The sequence below is a fragment of the Trachypithecus francoisi genome, unplaced genomic scaffold (genome assembly GCF_009764315.1).
Source record: "Trachypithecus francoisi isolate TF-2019V2 unplaced genomic scaffold, Tfra_2.0 Lachesis_group21, whole genome shotgun sequence".
NCBI classification, from domain to species: domain Eukaryota; kingdom Metazoa; phylum Chordata; class Mammalia; order Primates; family Cercopithecidae; genus Trachypithecus; species Trachypithecus francoisi.
In genome coordinates, this window is record NW_022681467.1 from 54,201,335 (window position 1) to 54,219,042 (window position 17,708).

Genomic DNA, 17,708 nt, shown 5'->3' on the forward strand with positions numbered 1-17,708 from the left:
TATCATGACTTGCCCTGTATGTAGTCATAAAGTAACAGCTTTTAGCTGTTTCTACCACTAAAAATTAGTTGATTCCTTTTCCTCTTGTTGGTTTCACTGCTTTCCCCTGCTTACCTTTGAGGCTCAGCACGGGCTTCACTTCTTCAAGGTCACTTTCCTGACATTCTTCACTCACATTGTACCTGTTCCTCTGGCTCCCACATGTGTCACAGCGTGTAGTCATTGGCTATGTGATACGTGATTCCTTTCCCGATAGTCAGCAAGCCCCCCTTTTTCTTTCTTTTTCTTTTTCTTTTTAGATTGTGTCTCTTCTCCCCAGATCCCAGTGCCTAGCACAGTGCATGGTGCATGGCAGTTTCTCAGGGAGTTAATGGTCTCTGGGTCTAAAGCATAGGTGAGGAAGGGTTGGTGTTTAGGAGGAAGCTGGGAAAGGAGAGGCCAGGCGCAATGGCCTCACGCCTGTAATCCAAGGATTTTGGGACACCGAGGGGGGCGAATCACTTGAGGCCAGGAGTTTGAGATGAGCCTGGACAATATGGCAAAACCCTGTCTCTACTAAAAATGCAGAAATTAACCTGGTGTGGTGGTGCATGCCTGTAATCCCAGCTACTTGGGAGGCTGAGGCATGAGAATCACTTGATCCTGGGAGGTGGAAGCTGCAGTGAGTCAAGATTATGCCATTGCACTCCAGCCTGGGTGACAGAGCAAGACTGTCTCAAAAACAAAAACAAAGCTGAGAAAGGAGAGGGGGGAAAAAGAGAAGACTCAGTGGTAAGGAGTAATGAAGCCTATCGGCAGGGCCCGTTATGTACAGCCGATTGATGTAGACACAGTGCATTTTGCTCAGAAAATATTTGAACATTTTCTACTAAATGCTGGTTACTTTTCTGTCATGTAGAAACTTAGGTTTTTATTTATCCTCCTCTTCTATTTCAGAGTCAGGACTACCTCTTAGGTGTGTGTTCTTTTACCCCATTCCTTTCCCATCACTTAACAGTATTTTGCATTGTTAGTCAGCCTATTACTGCTATCTCAGATTTCTCTTGTACTTGATTCCTTCCTTGTGCCTACAAACATTCTTCAGTTGCCCCTTCCTAAAAAGAAATCTTGTTTTCTAGATCTTCCCCACTTAAGCAAATGCCCAGTCTTCTGTCACAGCTAGTTTTGGGGAAGCTGTGAATCTCAGTTTCTGATATCTTCACTCTTCTTTCATCAGATCCCACCCCTCCACTCAAACCCTTCTTAGTTCCCCAGGTTTCTCTCTGTGATGCTTGTCTTTGACTTTTCCGATGAACTGTCCACCTCTTTATCATTTCTTTTACCGGGTGTTGAGGTTTCTCAGGTTCTGGCTTCAGTCTTCTCAATTTAACAGTTCTCTGTATGTTGCCTCATTAATAATGACTTCATCTTCCACTTCTGCACAGAAAACTTCTAAATCTGTATCTCCAAGCAGATCTTTTGATCTGTCAGCCTACTGGACATCCGTGTCTATCTGGTTGTCATGAGAACACCTCAAACTCAGCATATTCCACATTGTATTTACAGTTTACCCTCTCATCCCTACTAACTGTGGCTTCTGGCTCTTGGGAGTGGCCCTTGCACCAAGTTGGCAAACTGGAAATCCTAAACTTGTCTTTTGCTCCCCCTTTTCCATAACCTTTCACATCTACTCAGTCTGTTTAAATCAGCAACATCTCCTATGCCATTTTGCTTCTTTGTATTCGGCTGTCGTATCCTGAGTATAGGTCCTTTCCCTTCCAGACTATTGTAGTAGCACCATGTCTCAACTTTCCATCTCTTAATTTGTCTACCTGCTTCTCTTACCCTTCGGACTATCGTTTATACAATTTCCAGAGATATTTTTCTAAAAATTGAAATTTGATATCATTTCTTGGTTTAAAAACATTCATTGGCTCTCTAGATCTTACGGATAGGTTTGTGCCCCAAATTCTTAGGCCAGCAGCAAAGCTCTTCAGAGTCAGGCCACACTGCGTCTCTCCAGCCTCAGCTTCTTTCACCCCTCTCGTACCCTTTCCTCTTCAGCCATGTGATGCCTCCAGAAGTCCCTTACAGCTTTATCACACTGTACTTTCACCCAAGTTCCCTGCAGCTCAAAGTGTGCTTTGCGTTATCTGCTTTTCAGACTCCAGGGCTTGCCTCAGTGATCAGTTCCCGGTACTCCTCACCCTCCCCTTTTGATAGGATGCTTTATAGATTACCTTTCATACAGTATTCGATACAGTTAGAGGTGGTATACTGCCCAGGAGTTAAGAGTGTGAACCCTAGATCTGCCAGCTGAGAGTCATGTGTCCTTCAGTGATGCATTTAACCTGTCTGTGCCTCAGATTCCTCCCTCGGGTATGTTAGGAGGATACAAATTAACACATGTAAAGTACTTAGAATAGATTGGCACTGTTAAATATGAGCTAATGTCACATTTGATAATTTTTTAAAAAGAAAAAATCATTATGAAGTCTCAGTCCTAGAGATTCTGATTCATTAATTCTGGATGGGCCCCAAGATTGTTCTGTGTGTTCTGGGTGGGAGCTACAATGCCCTGTTTCTCTCTCCAGCTTGAGAGCCTAGCACAGCACCTGAACCGTTCTCTTCATTGGTTATTAATTGAGTACCTGTAGCGTGCCAAGCATTGTTGAGAGGCCGAGATGAGAAAACTTGCACCTTATGGAGCTCATCTAATAGTGGGGAAGATGTACATTAAATAAAAACAGAAAATATATATGATGTGGTGTCAGGTAGTAGGTGATAAATGGGAAAAAAAACAACTAAAAACAATACAGGATAAAGGGATTTGGGAATGTATGCAATTTTAAGTAGGGTGATGAGGGAAGATCATTTAAGTAGGGTGATTAGGGAAGGTCACTTACCTGAGAAGGTGATATTTGAACTGAGACCTGTATAAAATGTGTCTGTGAACTATGGAGACATTTGGGAAGAGCATTACAGACTGATGGAAGGGCAAGTGCGTGGTGATGAGCTTGGTGTGTTCAAGGAGCAGCAAGGTCATTATGCCTGCACTAGAGTGATGGAGGGGCCTGCTAGGAGGTGAGCTCAAAGAAGAGGGCAGGAGCCTTGCTGGTAGGCAGGCCACAAGAGGGACTTTGGATTTTGTTGTGAGATGGGAAGCCACAGAGGATTCTGAGTAGGAGTTTTTTTTGTTTGTTTTTTTTTTTTTTTTGGAGACAGAGTCTCCAGATGAAGGAGCCCTTGGCTGTCTCCATTTCAGTTATTGTGATGGTGCAGGGAGTTTCTTCATCATACTCACTTCCGTCTTAGAACTAGTTTTATTTCTTCTTTTTTCTTTCTTGTTTTAAGATGGAGTCTCACTCTGTCGCCCAGGCTAGAGTGCAGTGGTGCGATCTCGGTTCACTGCAACCTCTGTCTCCCGAGTTCAAGCAATTCTCTTCCCTCAGCCTCCTGAGTAGCTGGGATTACAGGCACACACCACCATGCCTGGCTAATTTTTTTATTTTTAGTAGACAGAGTTTCACCATGTTGCCCAGGCTGGTCTTGAACTCCTGAACTCCTGAGCTCAGGCCTCCAAAAATACTAGGATTACAGGTGTGAGCCATCATGCCTGGCCAGGAGTCTTTTTTTTTTTTTTTTTTTTTGAGACGGAGACTGGCTCTGTTGTCCTGGCTGGAGTGCATTGATACTGTCTCACTCGGCTCACTGTAACCTCCCCCTCCTGGTTCAAGCAATTCTCCTGCCTCAGGCTCCAAAGTAGCTGGGACTACAGGCGTGTGCCACCACACCTGAGTAATTTTTGTATCCTTAGTAGAGACAGGGTTTCTATATTAAATGTAGAAGAATATAGAGGAATGTAGATTAAATGTAGAGGAAGGGAGACTGCTTTTGGCCTAAGCAGTTGGGTGAGTGGTGGTTTCTTTACTGAGATGAGAAGCATTGAGTTTGAGGCAGGAGAGTGGGACTCAAGAGTGCCGTTTGGACATAAGAAACTTGAGATGCTCAGTACACTTGCAACGAGAGATGTTAAATAGGTAGTTGAGTCTGGAGCTCAGGGGAGAGGGCCAGGCTGCAGATAGAAATTTGGCAGTCAGCTTATTGTTGTGACATAGAACAGTAAGGAATAATTTCTTCTGACTAAAGAGGTTTGGTAAACCTTTCCAAAAGAGAAGACATTTGAGCAAAACTTTGAAGAATGGGCATAATTTCCAAGGGCAGAGAAAGGGGAAAATAGAAAATATTTTTCATCCAAGTCTCACAGCCTTTCTTTCCTCTGGCCTCTTGTTGAGTTTAAGAAGCTGCTGACCTGGTTGATAATCCCTTACCATTGGTATAGCCACTTAGGTTCTTTATTGGAAAGGAACCAGACCAGATGACACACTAACTGATAAACCACGTTCTACTGTTTCTCATTGTTCACAAATTGAAAATTCCAATTGGATCATCGAGGTGCAGAATGCTCAGCTTGTTCTTCTCCCTTCTTCTGTGTATCTGGTGTGAATTGGGTGTGTTGATTTTGGTGTGGAGGCTTTTTCACATGCTGTCATCTCCACTAAAGAGGGAACACTTTGGGGAAGTTTTTACTTCTGTTGATACTGACTTTTTGCACTTGAACTGTTAAAACAACTACAACCACGAGAAATTGGACCCCATGCTATTTTATCACTCATACCCCTAACTTGAGCATATTATCTGTCTTGACTCATCCTGCTTTGTGTAAAATGTGAATCATGTTTTGCCACTCTTCTAGTTAGATAGAATTTTATTTGGAGTAGAATATTGCTTATCTTTTTGTTTATTTTTGTGATCAGAAATTTTGGTCTTTCAAGTAGAGAATAATTACTAGATGTCCGCTAGTCAATGGGATAAAGAGTGCATTGAAAAAATTCAGTTTATTAAATCGTCTAAGATCCTTTTAGAACTGATACAAAATTCATCTGTGAATAATCTTCCACTGCATGATAATCTTAGTGCTGGATATAGGTAGAATGTATGAAGCTTCAGCTCTTATGTACTCCTTTTAGCCATTTTTTCTATTATAAAAAAAAATCTAGTGCATTAAAGAAAAGTAGTGACAGTATTTATCTTTAGATGGTTTTTAGTCTTTGAAGTTCATACAGCAGCTTTTGTCAGAATTGTAGACATGGGTGTTTGTCTTGAATTAATGAGACTACTGCAACTTTAAACATGTTTTAAGTGATAACCTTGATTTTTATAAATTATGCAAGCATGACTATCAAGGTTGGTTTGTCAGTTTTCAACAACTTTACAAGTCTGAACAAGTAGAAAATTATTTCAAAAGAACCTTGTTTGGATCTCACATAAACTACAGGTAGCTTTCTGTATATGAAAAAAATTTTAACTACAAAAAAATACAGATAATAAAAATACCCCAATATGGAGTGGCTAAATGTTAATAATTTGTTAGAAGACTTGTTTTAAATCTTTAATAAAACAAGTAAAACTTCACTAATAATTTATGACATGTCTGTACTCCATATCTGCTGATTCATACTCCCTTTTTTTTTTTTTTTTAACTCTGCAGAGGAATTTAATGTGAACTATTTCCATTTTTTTCTAGATCACTTAATGTAGTGTCATGGTGTATGGATGACTTAACGTGTTTTTGAGACCCTTCAATTGTTGAAATACAGATCTAGTTCATTATTCCTTCATGAGATTGTAGCATTTTTATTGCAAGATAATTCTTTATATATTTTGAATTCTAGCCACTTATCTGTTATATAAACTGCAAATATCTTAGTTTTCCAGGCTGTTCCTTACTGTCTAACTTTATATTTTTTCAGGTAGCTTTCCTGAGTTTGATCTGAGGAATTATTAAACTACAATAGCATGCCTTCCGGTTTAGTTTTCCCACCCGTGGAGGTGGTGGCAGGCTGAGTTTTGTTTCTTTCTGCTCTGAAAGAGCTGGGAAACTAGTGAATTGCGCAAGCAGCCTGCAAGGCTGGTATAGTCTATTTCAATCAAGCTGGCTTCTGGTGTGCCTTTGATGGCATCATCAGTGAGAGTTCTTGGTGTTGATTTCTCTTGCTGCAATAACAGGTGTGATGTTTCTCAGTAGCTGACTGGCTCCCGAGGATACCAGGAGGATACTTTATTAATTTAAAACACTTTGCATTCTAAGAGTTCTTCAGGAAAGTTATGTGTCTATGGGTAGGGTTCTTTTTATGTGGTTATTTCAAAATAAGAGCTATACAATTAGGCTTTCTGCTGGAATATTGGAATATAATGTTTGTCATTTAAACACGTTGGTTGCAAAGCTTTAAAGCTTTATTTTTGTTTCTAAAGCATTGATTTAATGTATGAGCTGACAATTGAATCAAGAAAATAGATTTTTAAGAAAACTTCTCCACTGTCCTTATTCTTGAGTTCATGGTTATTTAAGAGCTCACTCTCTTTGAATATCTGTTAGTATGGTATCTTTCATTTTTTAGGGAGGGGGCAACTTTAAAAAAAAATCACCATAGAATAATTATGATGAAAGCATTATTGACACAGTGAGCATTTTTAATACCTTCAACCTATATATAAGCAGCACAGATTTAGAATGATTTCACATCCAGGTTTTGAAGTAGGTGTCTGTTTACAGGAAATGCAGCAGAATCAGAGTACAATGACCTCTGAGGAAGTCTCCTATTCATGCAGCATACATTTTTACTGTGTTTGTGGCACTGTTCTAGTTCGGAGGATCTGGTGATGAATAGGATAGACACCCCGCCCCGCCCCCCACTCCATGTGGAAACAGGAAAGGAACAAACAAAATATGTCCTATGCAGAAGATGAAAAGGGTGTAATGCTGGAACGGGAGCAGCAGTTGTCTCGGTATTTATTCACCCAGAGCCTGGATGTGCATACAGTGGGTGCATGGAGGAAGAATACAGCCATTGTGTGAAGTAGATGGAAGCATGGCATGGCTATTTGTTCATTCAGCAAATATATTTATTGAGCATCTGTTCTGTGCCTGCAAGTGTTCTAGGTGCTGATGATCAGTAATGAACAAGAGGGACGAAAAGATCTGTGTTGGTGGAGTTTCCATTCTAGAAGGGGAAGATTGATTTACATAAACAAGAAAAGAAATAACGTGGGGATTGGTGCACTGCAGATGGGTATGGAAAGCAGAAAGCAATAGGATACTTTTTAATGAAAATAGACTGTCAAAGGGTAAAATTTAAAGATATTAATAAGATACCCAACAGATTTTACTTTAGAGTGTCTGTGTCCCTCCATTTTAGTGTATTTTTCCCACATACAGTCTTCTGTATTGAAACCTCAAGCACACTTTTATTGTCTTAACAAAATCCATCAAAAGTCATAGGCTTCTGGAGACAGATTATTACCTTCCCAGAAGGTAATCTTTTTAGAGCTGAAATGAAATATGGTAACTGGTTTTTTGGAGAAGCTGTGAAAAGGAGAGATACTGTACCTAATTTGTGTTTTTAAGAGTATAAAATAATACAGCTTTTTTAATGCAGAGTGAAAAAAACTGTTGTGAAGCTATTAACTCTAAACTTATATCTGAAAAGCTGAGACCTGATAGATTATATATCAAATTGGTATATAACTTACTTGGTAACATATAGGTTGAGTTTCAAAGTATTGTAGCTACATCAGAAGATAAATTACAAAGGAAGGATATGTATTTGTGAAACCAGAATTTCATGAACTCTAGAAAAGGAAGAGGAGCAATCATTTTGCACAACAAAGAATCTTTATTCATATATATATATATACACACACACCCACACACAATATAGGTTTTCAAAATCTCAATAATATTTAATGTTAGAAATGTTAAGGGGGATACTACTGAAAGTGAATTAATATAAAAGACCAAATACTTTTTCCTCTTCCTTTTTTAAAAAAAACATAGTTTAGAACAGTTTTAGGTTCACATGAAAACTGAGCAGAAAGTATGCACAGAGTTCTCATATGACTCCTACCCCACACATGCGTAATAGCCCCCTCCACTGGCAACATCCTACACTGAGTGGTACATTGGTTACCATTGGTGAACCTACATTGACACATCATTGTTAGCCAGAGTCCATAGTCTGCATTAGTATTCATTTCTAGTGTTGTACATTCTGTGGGTTCTGACAAGTGTATAATGACATGTATCCACCATTGTAATATCAGAATAGTTTCACTGTCCTAAAAAGGCTCTATGCTCATCCTGTTCTTTCCTCCCTTAAATTCTATCAACAGCTTATTTTATTTTATTTTCTTATTTTTAGTTTTTGAGACAGAGTCTTGCTCCATCACTCAGGCTGGAGGGCAGTGGGGCGATCTTGGCTCACTGCAACCTTCACCTCCTGAGTTCAAACTATTCTTCTGCCTCAGCCCCCCGAGTTGCTGGGATTACAGGTGTGTGCCCACACACCCAGCCAATTTTTGTAGTTTTATTAAAGATGGGGTTTCACCATATTGGCCAGGCTGTTCTCAAACTCCTGACCTCAAGTGATCCGTGCCCCCACTCAGCCTCCCAAAGTGCTGGATTACAGGCATGAGCCACCACTCCGGCCAACACCTTATCTTTTTATTGTCTCTGTAGTTTTGCCTTTTCCAGAATGTCATAGAGTAAAAATCATACAGTATGCTACCTTTTCATACTGATTGCTTTCACTCAGGAATATGCATTTAAGGCTCCTCCGTGTCTTTTCATGGCTTTGATAGCTTATTTCTTTTTAGCAGTGAGCACTATTTCAGTGTCCGGATATACCAGTTTATTTTATCCACTCACAAAATGCTTCTGCATTTTGGCAGTTATGAATAAAGCTGCTATAAACATCCATGTGCAGGTTTTTGTGTGGATATAAGTTTTCCACTTACTTGGGTAAATACCAAGGAGGGTGATTGCTGGATTGTATGGTAAGAATATGTTTAGTTTTGTCAGAAACTGCTAAATGGTCTTTCAGAGTGGCTGTGCCCCATTTTTCATTCCTACCGGCAGTGAATGAGAGTTCCTGTTGTTCCACATCCTCACCAACACTTGGTATTGGTAGTATTTTAGAATTTGGCCATTCTAAAACCTAACAATAAGAAAATGAACAAATGTGTAATAGTATCTCATTGAACGTCTTTTCTTTTTTTGTTTTTCGAGATGGAGTCTTACTCTGTCGCCCAGGCTGAAGTGCAGTGGGACAATCTTGGCTCACTGCAACCTCTACCTTCTGGGTTCAAGTATACTCCTGCCTCAGCCTCCCCAGTAGCTGGGACTACAGACATGGGCCACCACAGTTGGCTAATTTTTGTATTTTCAGTAGATACAGGGTTTCACCATGTTAACCAAGCTGGTCTTGAATTCCTGACCTCAGCTGATCCACCTGCCTCAGCCTCCCGATTACAGACGTGAGCCACCGCACCCGGCCAGACATCTTTTCATATGTTTATTTGCTCTCTGTACATTTTTGGTGAGGTGGCTGTTCAGATCTTTTGCCTATTTTATTTTATTTTATTTTACTGTTATATATTTTTTTGAGACGGAGTCTCTTTCGTTCTGTCACCCAGGCTGGAGTGCAGTGGCGTGATCTCAGCACATTGGAAGCTCTGCCTCCTGGGTTCATACCATTCTTCTGCCTCAGCTTCCTGAGTAGCTGGGACTACTCAGCCCACCCCCACGCCCAGCTAGTTTTTTGTATTTTTAGTAGAGACGGGGTTTCACCGTGTTAGCCAGGATGGTCTTGATCTCTCCTGACCTCGTGATCTGCCTGCCATGGTCTCCCAAAGTGCTGGGATTACAGGCGTGAGCCACCGTACCTGGTCTTCATTTTCATGTTATGGAATTTTAAGAGTTTTATGTATATTTTGGTTGACAGTATTTTATTCGGATATGTTTTTAGCAAATATTTTCTCCTGGCTTGTGGCTTGCTTGTCTTCTGCAGAACAGATGTTTTTATTTTTAATGAAGTCTAGCTTATCAGTTATTTTTTTCATGGATTTTGTTTTGGTGCTGTAAGTAGAGTCACTTCCAAATCCAAGGCCATCTAGATTTTATTCTGTCATCCTCTAGGAGTTTTATAGTTTGGTGTCTAAATATATTTTAGCCTTTATTTTCTCGTAGAATTGCTGAGTTAAAAGTAAAATTATGGCTGGGTGCAGTGGCTCACACCTCTAATCCCAGCATTTTGGGATGCCAAGATGAGTGGATCACTGGAGATCAGGAGTTTGAGACCACCCTAGCCAATGTAGTAAAACCCCGTCTCTATTAAAACTACAACAATTAGCCAGGTGTGGTGGCATGTGCCTGTGGTCCCAGCTTTTTGGGAGGTTGAGGCACAAGAATCGCTTGAACCCGGGAGGTGGAGGTTGCAGTGAGCCGAGATGTGCCACTGTACTCCAGCCTGGGTGACAGAGCGAGACTCTGTCTCAAAAAAAAAAAAAAAAAGGTAAACATATATTTACTCCTTAAAAACATCTATCTTGCCATTTAGTAGATAGGATGTTATGCTATTCTTGAGGTAATACAGATAGGTAAGGCCTAGATTGAGTTTTCAGTTCATTGGGAGTTTTCATTGTTACTTTTTATAATTTGATGGGACATGAACTTTTAAATTATTCTTTTGTTAAGGTAGTATTTACATTTCCTGAAAGGAAGGATTTTAATTTTTCTTCCATGGGTCTTGAATGAATAATTACAGAAAAGCATTTAAATCATACGTAGATCAGGAGACTGTTTAAAGATTTAATGGAATACTTTCCCCACAAAATGCTCTTAGGTTTCCTGACTGATAAGTTTATTCAGCCATTTTTTTATGACATTTTCAACACCTGGAACCTGACCTCTTAATGTTTTGCTGGAATGTGACTGTCTTCTTTGACCTTTAAACCAGAACTTTGTACATCTTAAGGCCCAGTTTTTGTAACTAAGAGTAAAAAGCAACTATTTCTTCTTTCAGTTTAATGGTATTCAAGTTTTTGCTGGTATTGTAGTATTTGTCTTCTAGAATGGGTCAATTCTAGCCCCTCTTACTGTCTTACTCTTACCTCTTATTTCCTTAAACACAATTTAAAATGACAAAAATCCAAGCACAGTGGGTCCTGGGGGAAGGTGGAGGAAATACATTATACTATGTTTAGCTTTATCTAAATACATTTTAGAGCATGTCAAGGAATTCATTTTCAGTTAGTGCTGTTTCATAAGCATCTTCAGCAAACTCACACAAATGTTCACAGGTGAGTATATGCATAATCTAGGATGTAAAGGGCATTGTTTACATTATTAAAAAAGAGTAACAGTTTCAAAGAGTATTGCCAATTTCTCCCAAATTCATGTTTTTTCACTTTTTTAACCTCTCATTTCACATTTTAGATGCTTAGTTCCTAGTTTTGCAGACATTATCTGAAATAAGGAATAGAAGATTAAAAATGATTTAAAGTATATACTGTGGTTCTAGAGACACATCATTTTTTTATCTCTAAAAAGGAAAAATTCTAAGTTTAGAAGGAGATTTCTTTGTAAAATTGACTCTGTACTTTATACGTAATGTTTAAATTCATTGGTGATAAATATGCATGTTGGTATAGTAAAATCCCATTTTTTACATAATGCTTTAATGGAAATGGCAGTTTTATGAAGTGAAAGTGACTAGTAAAAATCTGAATGATGCTCATAAGCTTTTACATCATTTTTATTGAAGGTTTTGTGTATGCTAATCCATTAATACAGGGGAAAAGGAGAACACTAACATAGTTTATTTCCTATAATTATTCAAATGGAATATAATTTATTTTCAATAAAATTCTTGGAGTAAATTGACCAGAGTACGGAGAGGACGGTTGGCCTGTTCTTACAAACTATCTGGATTTTTACCTATGGGACTTTGTTGTTTTACCAGTGATGTGGTTTCATTGCGTATATTTTCAGTATAGTTCCCTCCAGATTTTTACAAATAAAAGCCCGTGAAAGGCCAAGAAATCCCGAGCGTGTAAAGACCTAGTATTGCGGAGGGAGAAATCTGGGATGTTTATTTTGTCCTGTTTATTATTACACATATTGCTTGTCTTTTAACAATTTAGACTTCCTTTTATGTGATTTATGTAAGTTGAAGCACCATTAAGATTGCTGTGTAGTAGCAATTAATTGTGATGTAATGGATTAACCTGGGGAAATTTTTAAAAACAGTTAAATATTTACATTTAAATTTGGCTTATTTTTGTAGAGTGCTTGGAAGAAGAGGTCAGTGTAAGAAATAAACAAATACTTAAATTTGGGATTCTCACACCCCAACTTCATAAGGGGGAGAGGAGGAAAGGAAGAGACTAGAAACTGAATTGGAAACTAGCAAGTATTCTGGATTTCATCACAGTGGAATCTTGCCAGCATCCTGGTTTTCTGCTCTCACTATACTTCAAACCATTTTAGAAAAAAGATCTATGTATTTTTGAATGTTTTGGGGGCCATTATGAATTCTTGGCATTCTGCTCTGAAGATACTTCCATGTTTTTGAGGCAGAATCTTGCTGAAACTAGTCACTTTAAGCTTTGATTAAGCTTTGATTTAGAACGCTTTGTGGCCTGAGAGTTTCTGAATCACATTCAAACTGTTGTTGAGTACCTGTCATCCCTCGGCTTTATATTTGAAAGCTCACCCTAATTTCAGGTGTCTCTTTATGTCGTGCACATTTTTGTCCACTTTTTTCTCCCTTCCCCCAGTGTTTTGGTGCTGCTGTGCTTATGTGGAGTTCTTCTGAGTTGCAGTTTTTAGATAAGTGCATGTACATGGTGATTTGCTTGTGCCCTCATAGGTTTGTTTGTCCTTTATGCCTGTCTGTGTGTGTGTTTTATTGCTGGTTTGACCCTAGAAAATCAGAGCTTGCATAGCTAGTCTTTTTCCCCCTACTCTGTGAGTGCTGAAGTGATCCCTTCCTTAAGCAAGCAAAGAGACTTACTAGGAGGACAGCTTTTTCTCCATCTTTATTATGAGTCAGACTGCCTGTGTTGGAGAGTGGAAAAGGGTAGTCACGGAGAGTGCTGCCGCTAGAATCTCCCCAGCACTGCTTCAGCACCAAGTGTCCTGTTTCTCCCTTTATGCCAAGAACTTGATGCAAGGATGGAGCAGCGTCAGCATCTGGCTCTCCCTTACTGTAGCTGAAAATCCTTTCGGGCCACAGGTACCTGGCCTCCTTTGTACTCTTAGTTTTCAATGGGGAGCTGACTTAGAGTGTAGTGATAGACTTGTTTGTGATAGAAAGGTAAGCAAATGGAGAAATTCTCATGGAGTGTTGCATGTGTGAAGGTGTCACTGCTCGTGGAATGAGAATAGTGTTTGCAATAATAATTCACAAAACAATAGATGATGCAGTAGTATAGTCAGTTCTGCTGTACTGCATTCCTGGAATCACCACACTATACTGAATAGCTAGTAAAAACCACAGGGATTATGAGGGAAGTGTGGTTAGGAGCACAGCACTCAAAGACTTTGTTGGTGACACATGCACAAAGATAGGGCACTGGTAAACCCACAAATGCTGCAGCAGATATGGCATTTTTCTTGAAAAAGACCCAAAGTTTGTGGATATGGACATCAGAAGAGTTGTTTTCTTGAAGTAAGGAGGATTACCTGAAATCATAGGGAAAGTTGTAATACCAGGTGTGGATAGGTGTGGCTCATTACCCGCAAGGTGAACTGAGGTATCTCGTAGGTGGTTGAGGTGTGTGTGCTTTTAAGTTTTCTGTATTTCTTTGCAGTTGGGTTCAGCGAGGAGCAGTTTTCTGTGTTCCCCTAGTGTTGATAGCAGACAAAATCACGCAGAAACAAATATGAAAATTGTTTATGCCCAGAATATCCCTCTAATATGCACATGAGTAATGCTGGATCAAATTTATGTTTCAAAATAAGCCTCATAGCAGAACTGGCTGTCGTTTGATTTTGGGATTGAGTCCCATTTCCTTCCTTCCTTATCACCATTTTTGATTTCTTAATTTGTATTAAGGTAAGCCCATATCAGATTGATTTTTTTTTTTTTTCCATGCCCTGAGCACCTCAAGAGTAGAGACACCAGCCTGAGATTTTAATTTTGCTGGAGATAATCCACACACAGGTGGTTTTCTTCTTGGTGAACATGTGGATTGAGACCTTTTTTCCATGCAGCCACAGTGCTGGGGCTACAGAGATGGGTAAGGCATAATCCTGGTCCTTAGGATCTTAGAGTCTCATTGAGAAGTTTTTCAGAACACACATTTGAATGACTTTGTTAGGTCAACATTACATATTTGTGAACAAATAAGCACACACCCTTTCCCCACCTTCACTTCTGGTTTCCTTGCAAATGTAAAGACCAGAGTAAAGAACTTGCCTAGAGGAAACACAGAAATACTTATGTACAGGTGAAAAATATGTAAGTTTGAAAAGGTGTTGATAAGGACCTCAGTTTTTGTAGCCACCTGACTAATAAACACAGAGATCACGTGTCCACCATAGAGGGGTAAATGCAGAAAAGCAACTTTCAGAGTAATAGGAATAGTATTATTTCATTATTTGTTAGCCCCCATCCCTTGCACATGTGTGCATGTATATTGTTTGTGTAAACATAGATGATGTAGAAAGATCTCCCATATTGTTAATATTAGTTATCTCAGGGGACAAAGTAAAGCTTATTCCTGTTTATACATCTTTTATTGTTTGGTTTAAGAAGCATGTTTTACTTTTTTAATTAAAAAAATCTAATAAAGTAGGAAGTGAATAAATAATAGCAATAAAGAATATCTTCAGGCCACTGCGCCTGTTTGAATCCTCCGGTAGCCTCAGTAGTTAATACTGTCTGTAATGTTTCAGGTGTGGACTGCCCAGCAGGACTCTGAACTTCTTGCTATAGCCTAAGGTGATACGAAGTTTTCTGTAGCAACACTATAATGTTGAGAGTTTCTGTGTTTATAGACCATTAACACCTCAAAGTCTTTCTTCCATCTGCTACTCTTGGCACACCGTGCTTTAGATAATCATTTTGGACCGAGTTTAGTCCTTTGCGCTTTCCCTGTTAGATTTCATATTGTTGTTGTGGAAACCAGTATTTAGCATGGGTAAGAAATGGCCTTAGATGCAAGCCATCTGGTGACAGATCCTCACTACCACTATCATGAAAACTTGGACAAGTAACTTGTCCCCGCAAGCCTCAGTTTTCTCATTTACAAAACAGCAATAATCATAAAGTTGTGAGGGTTCAGTGAGATGCTGTATGCTAGAATACTTACACTAGGTACCTAGTGAAATAGTGGGAACATGGTAAATATTAGACGTTACTGGTAGTACATTAACCTCAGCTCATCTCTTTCATCCATTGGCATGTTAATGAGATAATCGTGGATCTCAAATCTTCCCTTAACTATATTTATAGCTCTCCTTTCCACAAACCTTCTCAACTTTCCTCATGAGACCCCCAATCAGTCTCTGTCTCATTCTACAGGTCCCTTCACTGATGTTGTCACCACCAACCTGAAGCTTGGCAATCCAACAGACCGAAATGTGTGTTTTAAGGTGAAGACTACAGCGCCACGTAGGTACTGTGTGAGGCCCAACAGCGGAATCATTGATGCAGGGGCCTCAATTAATGTATCTGGTAAGTCCCGAGACGAGGCCTGGAGGGTGGACTCAAAAGGCCCCTGGACAGTAGGTTTTCTTAAAGTTTGTATTTGCAGTGTAGCAAAAGAAGAAGATAGACTTGTCTCCACCCACCCCCTACCCCACCCCACAATCCTCTACCCCCGATCAGAAAGCGGGGTCCCAGCCCCTGTTTTTCATAATTAATGCCTCCTTGTTTCAATGCTTACAGCCCCTTTGCACCTCGACAGTTAGAGCAAAACTGAAGTGATCACTTTAGACCTCACTTCAGAAGGAGTTTTGTTTTCACTCCCTTGAAATTAAATCTGCCCTTTGGCAATAAATATAAAAGGGCTAAACAAACTTAATTTTACTTTGTGGGAGAAAACTAATTGGAGTTATTTTCTTACTTAAGCTAAATGATTTCTGACATTAAGCTCATGCCATTTCCAATGATTGGCCACTGCACTTTACTGATCGTGAAACGCCAAGGGAGATGAGGGCTGAGGAAATTGGAATATACTCGAGGGTATCAGTTTGGTGCATGTCTGATGGCTTTCCCTTCTGTCTGTGAGTGCATATATTTTCCAAAATCCAGCTTCTGAAAAGATGCTGGTAAAGTGCCCAAATTGAGCATTGGATTTCAGAGTTAAGGAGATGTCAGTGATGGGTTGGAGTTTAAATGCATTTTAGAAATGGAATGAACTTTCAGCTCATTAGAACTTCTCCAGCCAAGAAGGAGCTATGGGGGAGTGTGTATTTATCCTGTAACTATCAGGTGACTCACTGTCACAGAGGCTTCTGCATCAATAGAAGCTACTGCTCATTTGAAGTGAGTACCTCTCTGGCTTTTTCCATGATAGATTTTGATTGTGATACTTTTGGCTCTTCATTTGACACCTAAAAAAAATGACTCACCTCTTCGGAAAGATATAAGGTGTTTCATTATCTGATCATTTCTGCAAACTCTTATTCCCTGCATCTGTTGGTCTCTCTCATTATGGTGCACCCATGCCAGCTCTCCCCCTGTGCTTCTCTGAGTCTGCAAGACCTGATCTGGACTCTCGAATCAGGTTATTATCTTGAAGTCAGAAGGATGGAAGCTGGCATTGATTGAGTGACTTCTGTGTGCTGCACCTGCACATGTGCTATCTCATGTCATTTCTCTTACCTGCCCTGTGAGGGATGCGTTTTTACCTCCATTTTACTAAGAAGTAGACTGGTGGTCATAGGATCATGAAGCTAGCAAGTGACAGAGCCAAGATGTGGATCGACTGGCTCTGAAGCCTATGCTCTTTGAACTGCAGTGCAGCACTTTGGAGAAAGGAAGGGACTGGGATTTTGGCATTTCCATATCCTCTGGATCCGTATGGTTTAAATTTTTCTGTTGACGTCAGGGGCAGCTCAAATCTTTTATTCCCCTATTTTATCTACTTTCCCCCCTCAATTTCCATGCCCGTATCAAATTTGAGCAAGTTTGTCAGTAGATGAAAATTACCAGTTTTCACAGTAAGAACAGGGAACGCAGCATGGTTTTCTGAATAAAAGAATCTCAGTAGGTAGTTGTACAATGTTAGTATGTTTTCTGATACAAAATATAAATATGTGTGGGTGGGTGTATGTGTATGTCTCTATCTCTTTTTTTTTTTTTTTTAAAGAGTCTCACTTTGTTGCCCAGGCTGGAGTGCAGTGGCGCCATCTCGGCTCACTGCAACCTCCACCTCCCAGATTCAAGCAATTCTCATGTCTCAGCCTCCCGAGTAGCTAGGATTACAGGTGCGTGCCACCACACCTGATAATTTTTGTATTTTTAGTAGGGACAAGGTTTCACCATGTTGGCTAGGCTGGCCTCAAACTCCTGACCTCATGTGATCCACCCATCTCGGCCTCCCAAAATGCTGGGATTACATGCTTGAGCTGTTGCGCCCGGCATCTCTGTCTGTCTTTCAGGAAGATCCATTGTTTCCCCATCATAGGAATTTTTAAAAAGCAAAAGCAAACTCTGCCTTTGTTCTGATCTATGATTGCTTACACAAGGAAGACCAAGACTTTGTGGTTGTGGCCTTCCTTTGGCAGATGAAGTAAGGCACAGAGTGTGGCATAGTCATCAAGGGTCACGTGGATGGTCATGGCAGCACTGCTATTTGAAGCTAGTGGCTTGGCTCCT

At 39.8% G+C, this 17,708-nt stretch overlaps 1 protein-coding gene across 2 annotated transcripts in view; it reads left to right on the forward strand.

Annotated features, from left to right (window-relative positions):
• Positions 1-17,708, forward strand: part of VAPB (VAMP associated protein B and C) — a 57,265-nt gene that overhangs the window by 15,106 nt on the left and 24,451 nt on the right. For both annotated transcript variants that reach the window (XM_033186871.1, XM_033186872.1), the window contains exon 2: positions 15,408-15,560. In XM_033186871.1, coding sequence (XP_033042762.1) covers positions 15,408-15,560 — 153 coding nt within the window. The remainder of the gene's footprint in view (positions 1-15,407; positions 15,561-17,708) is intronic.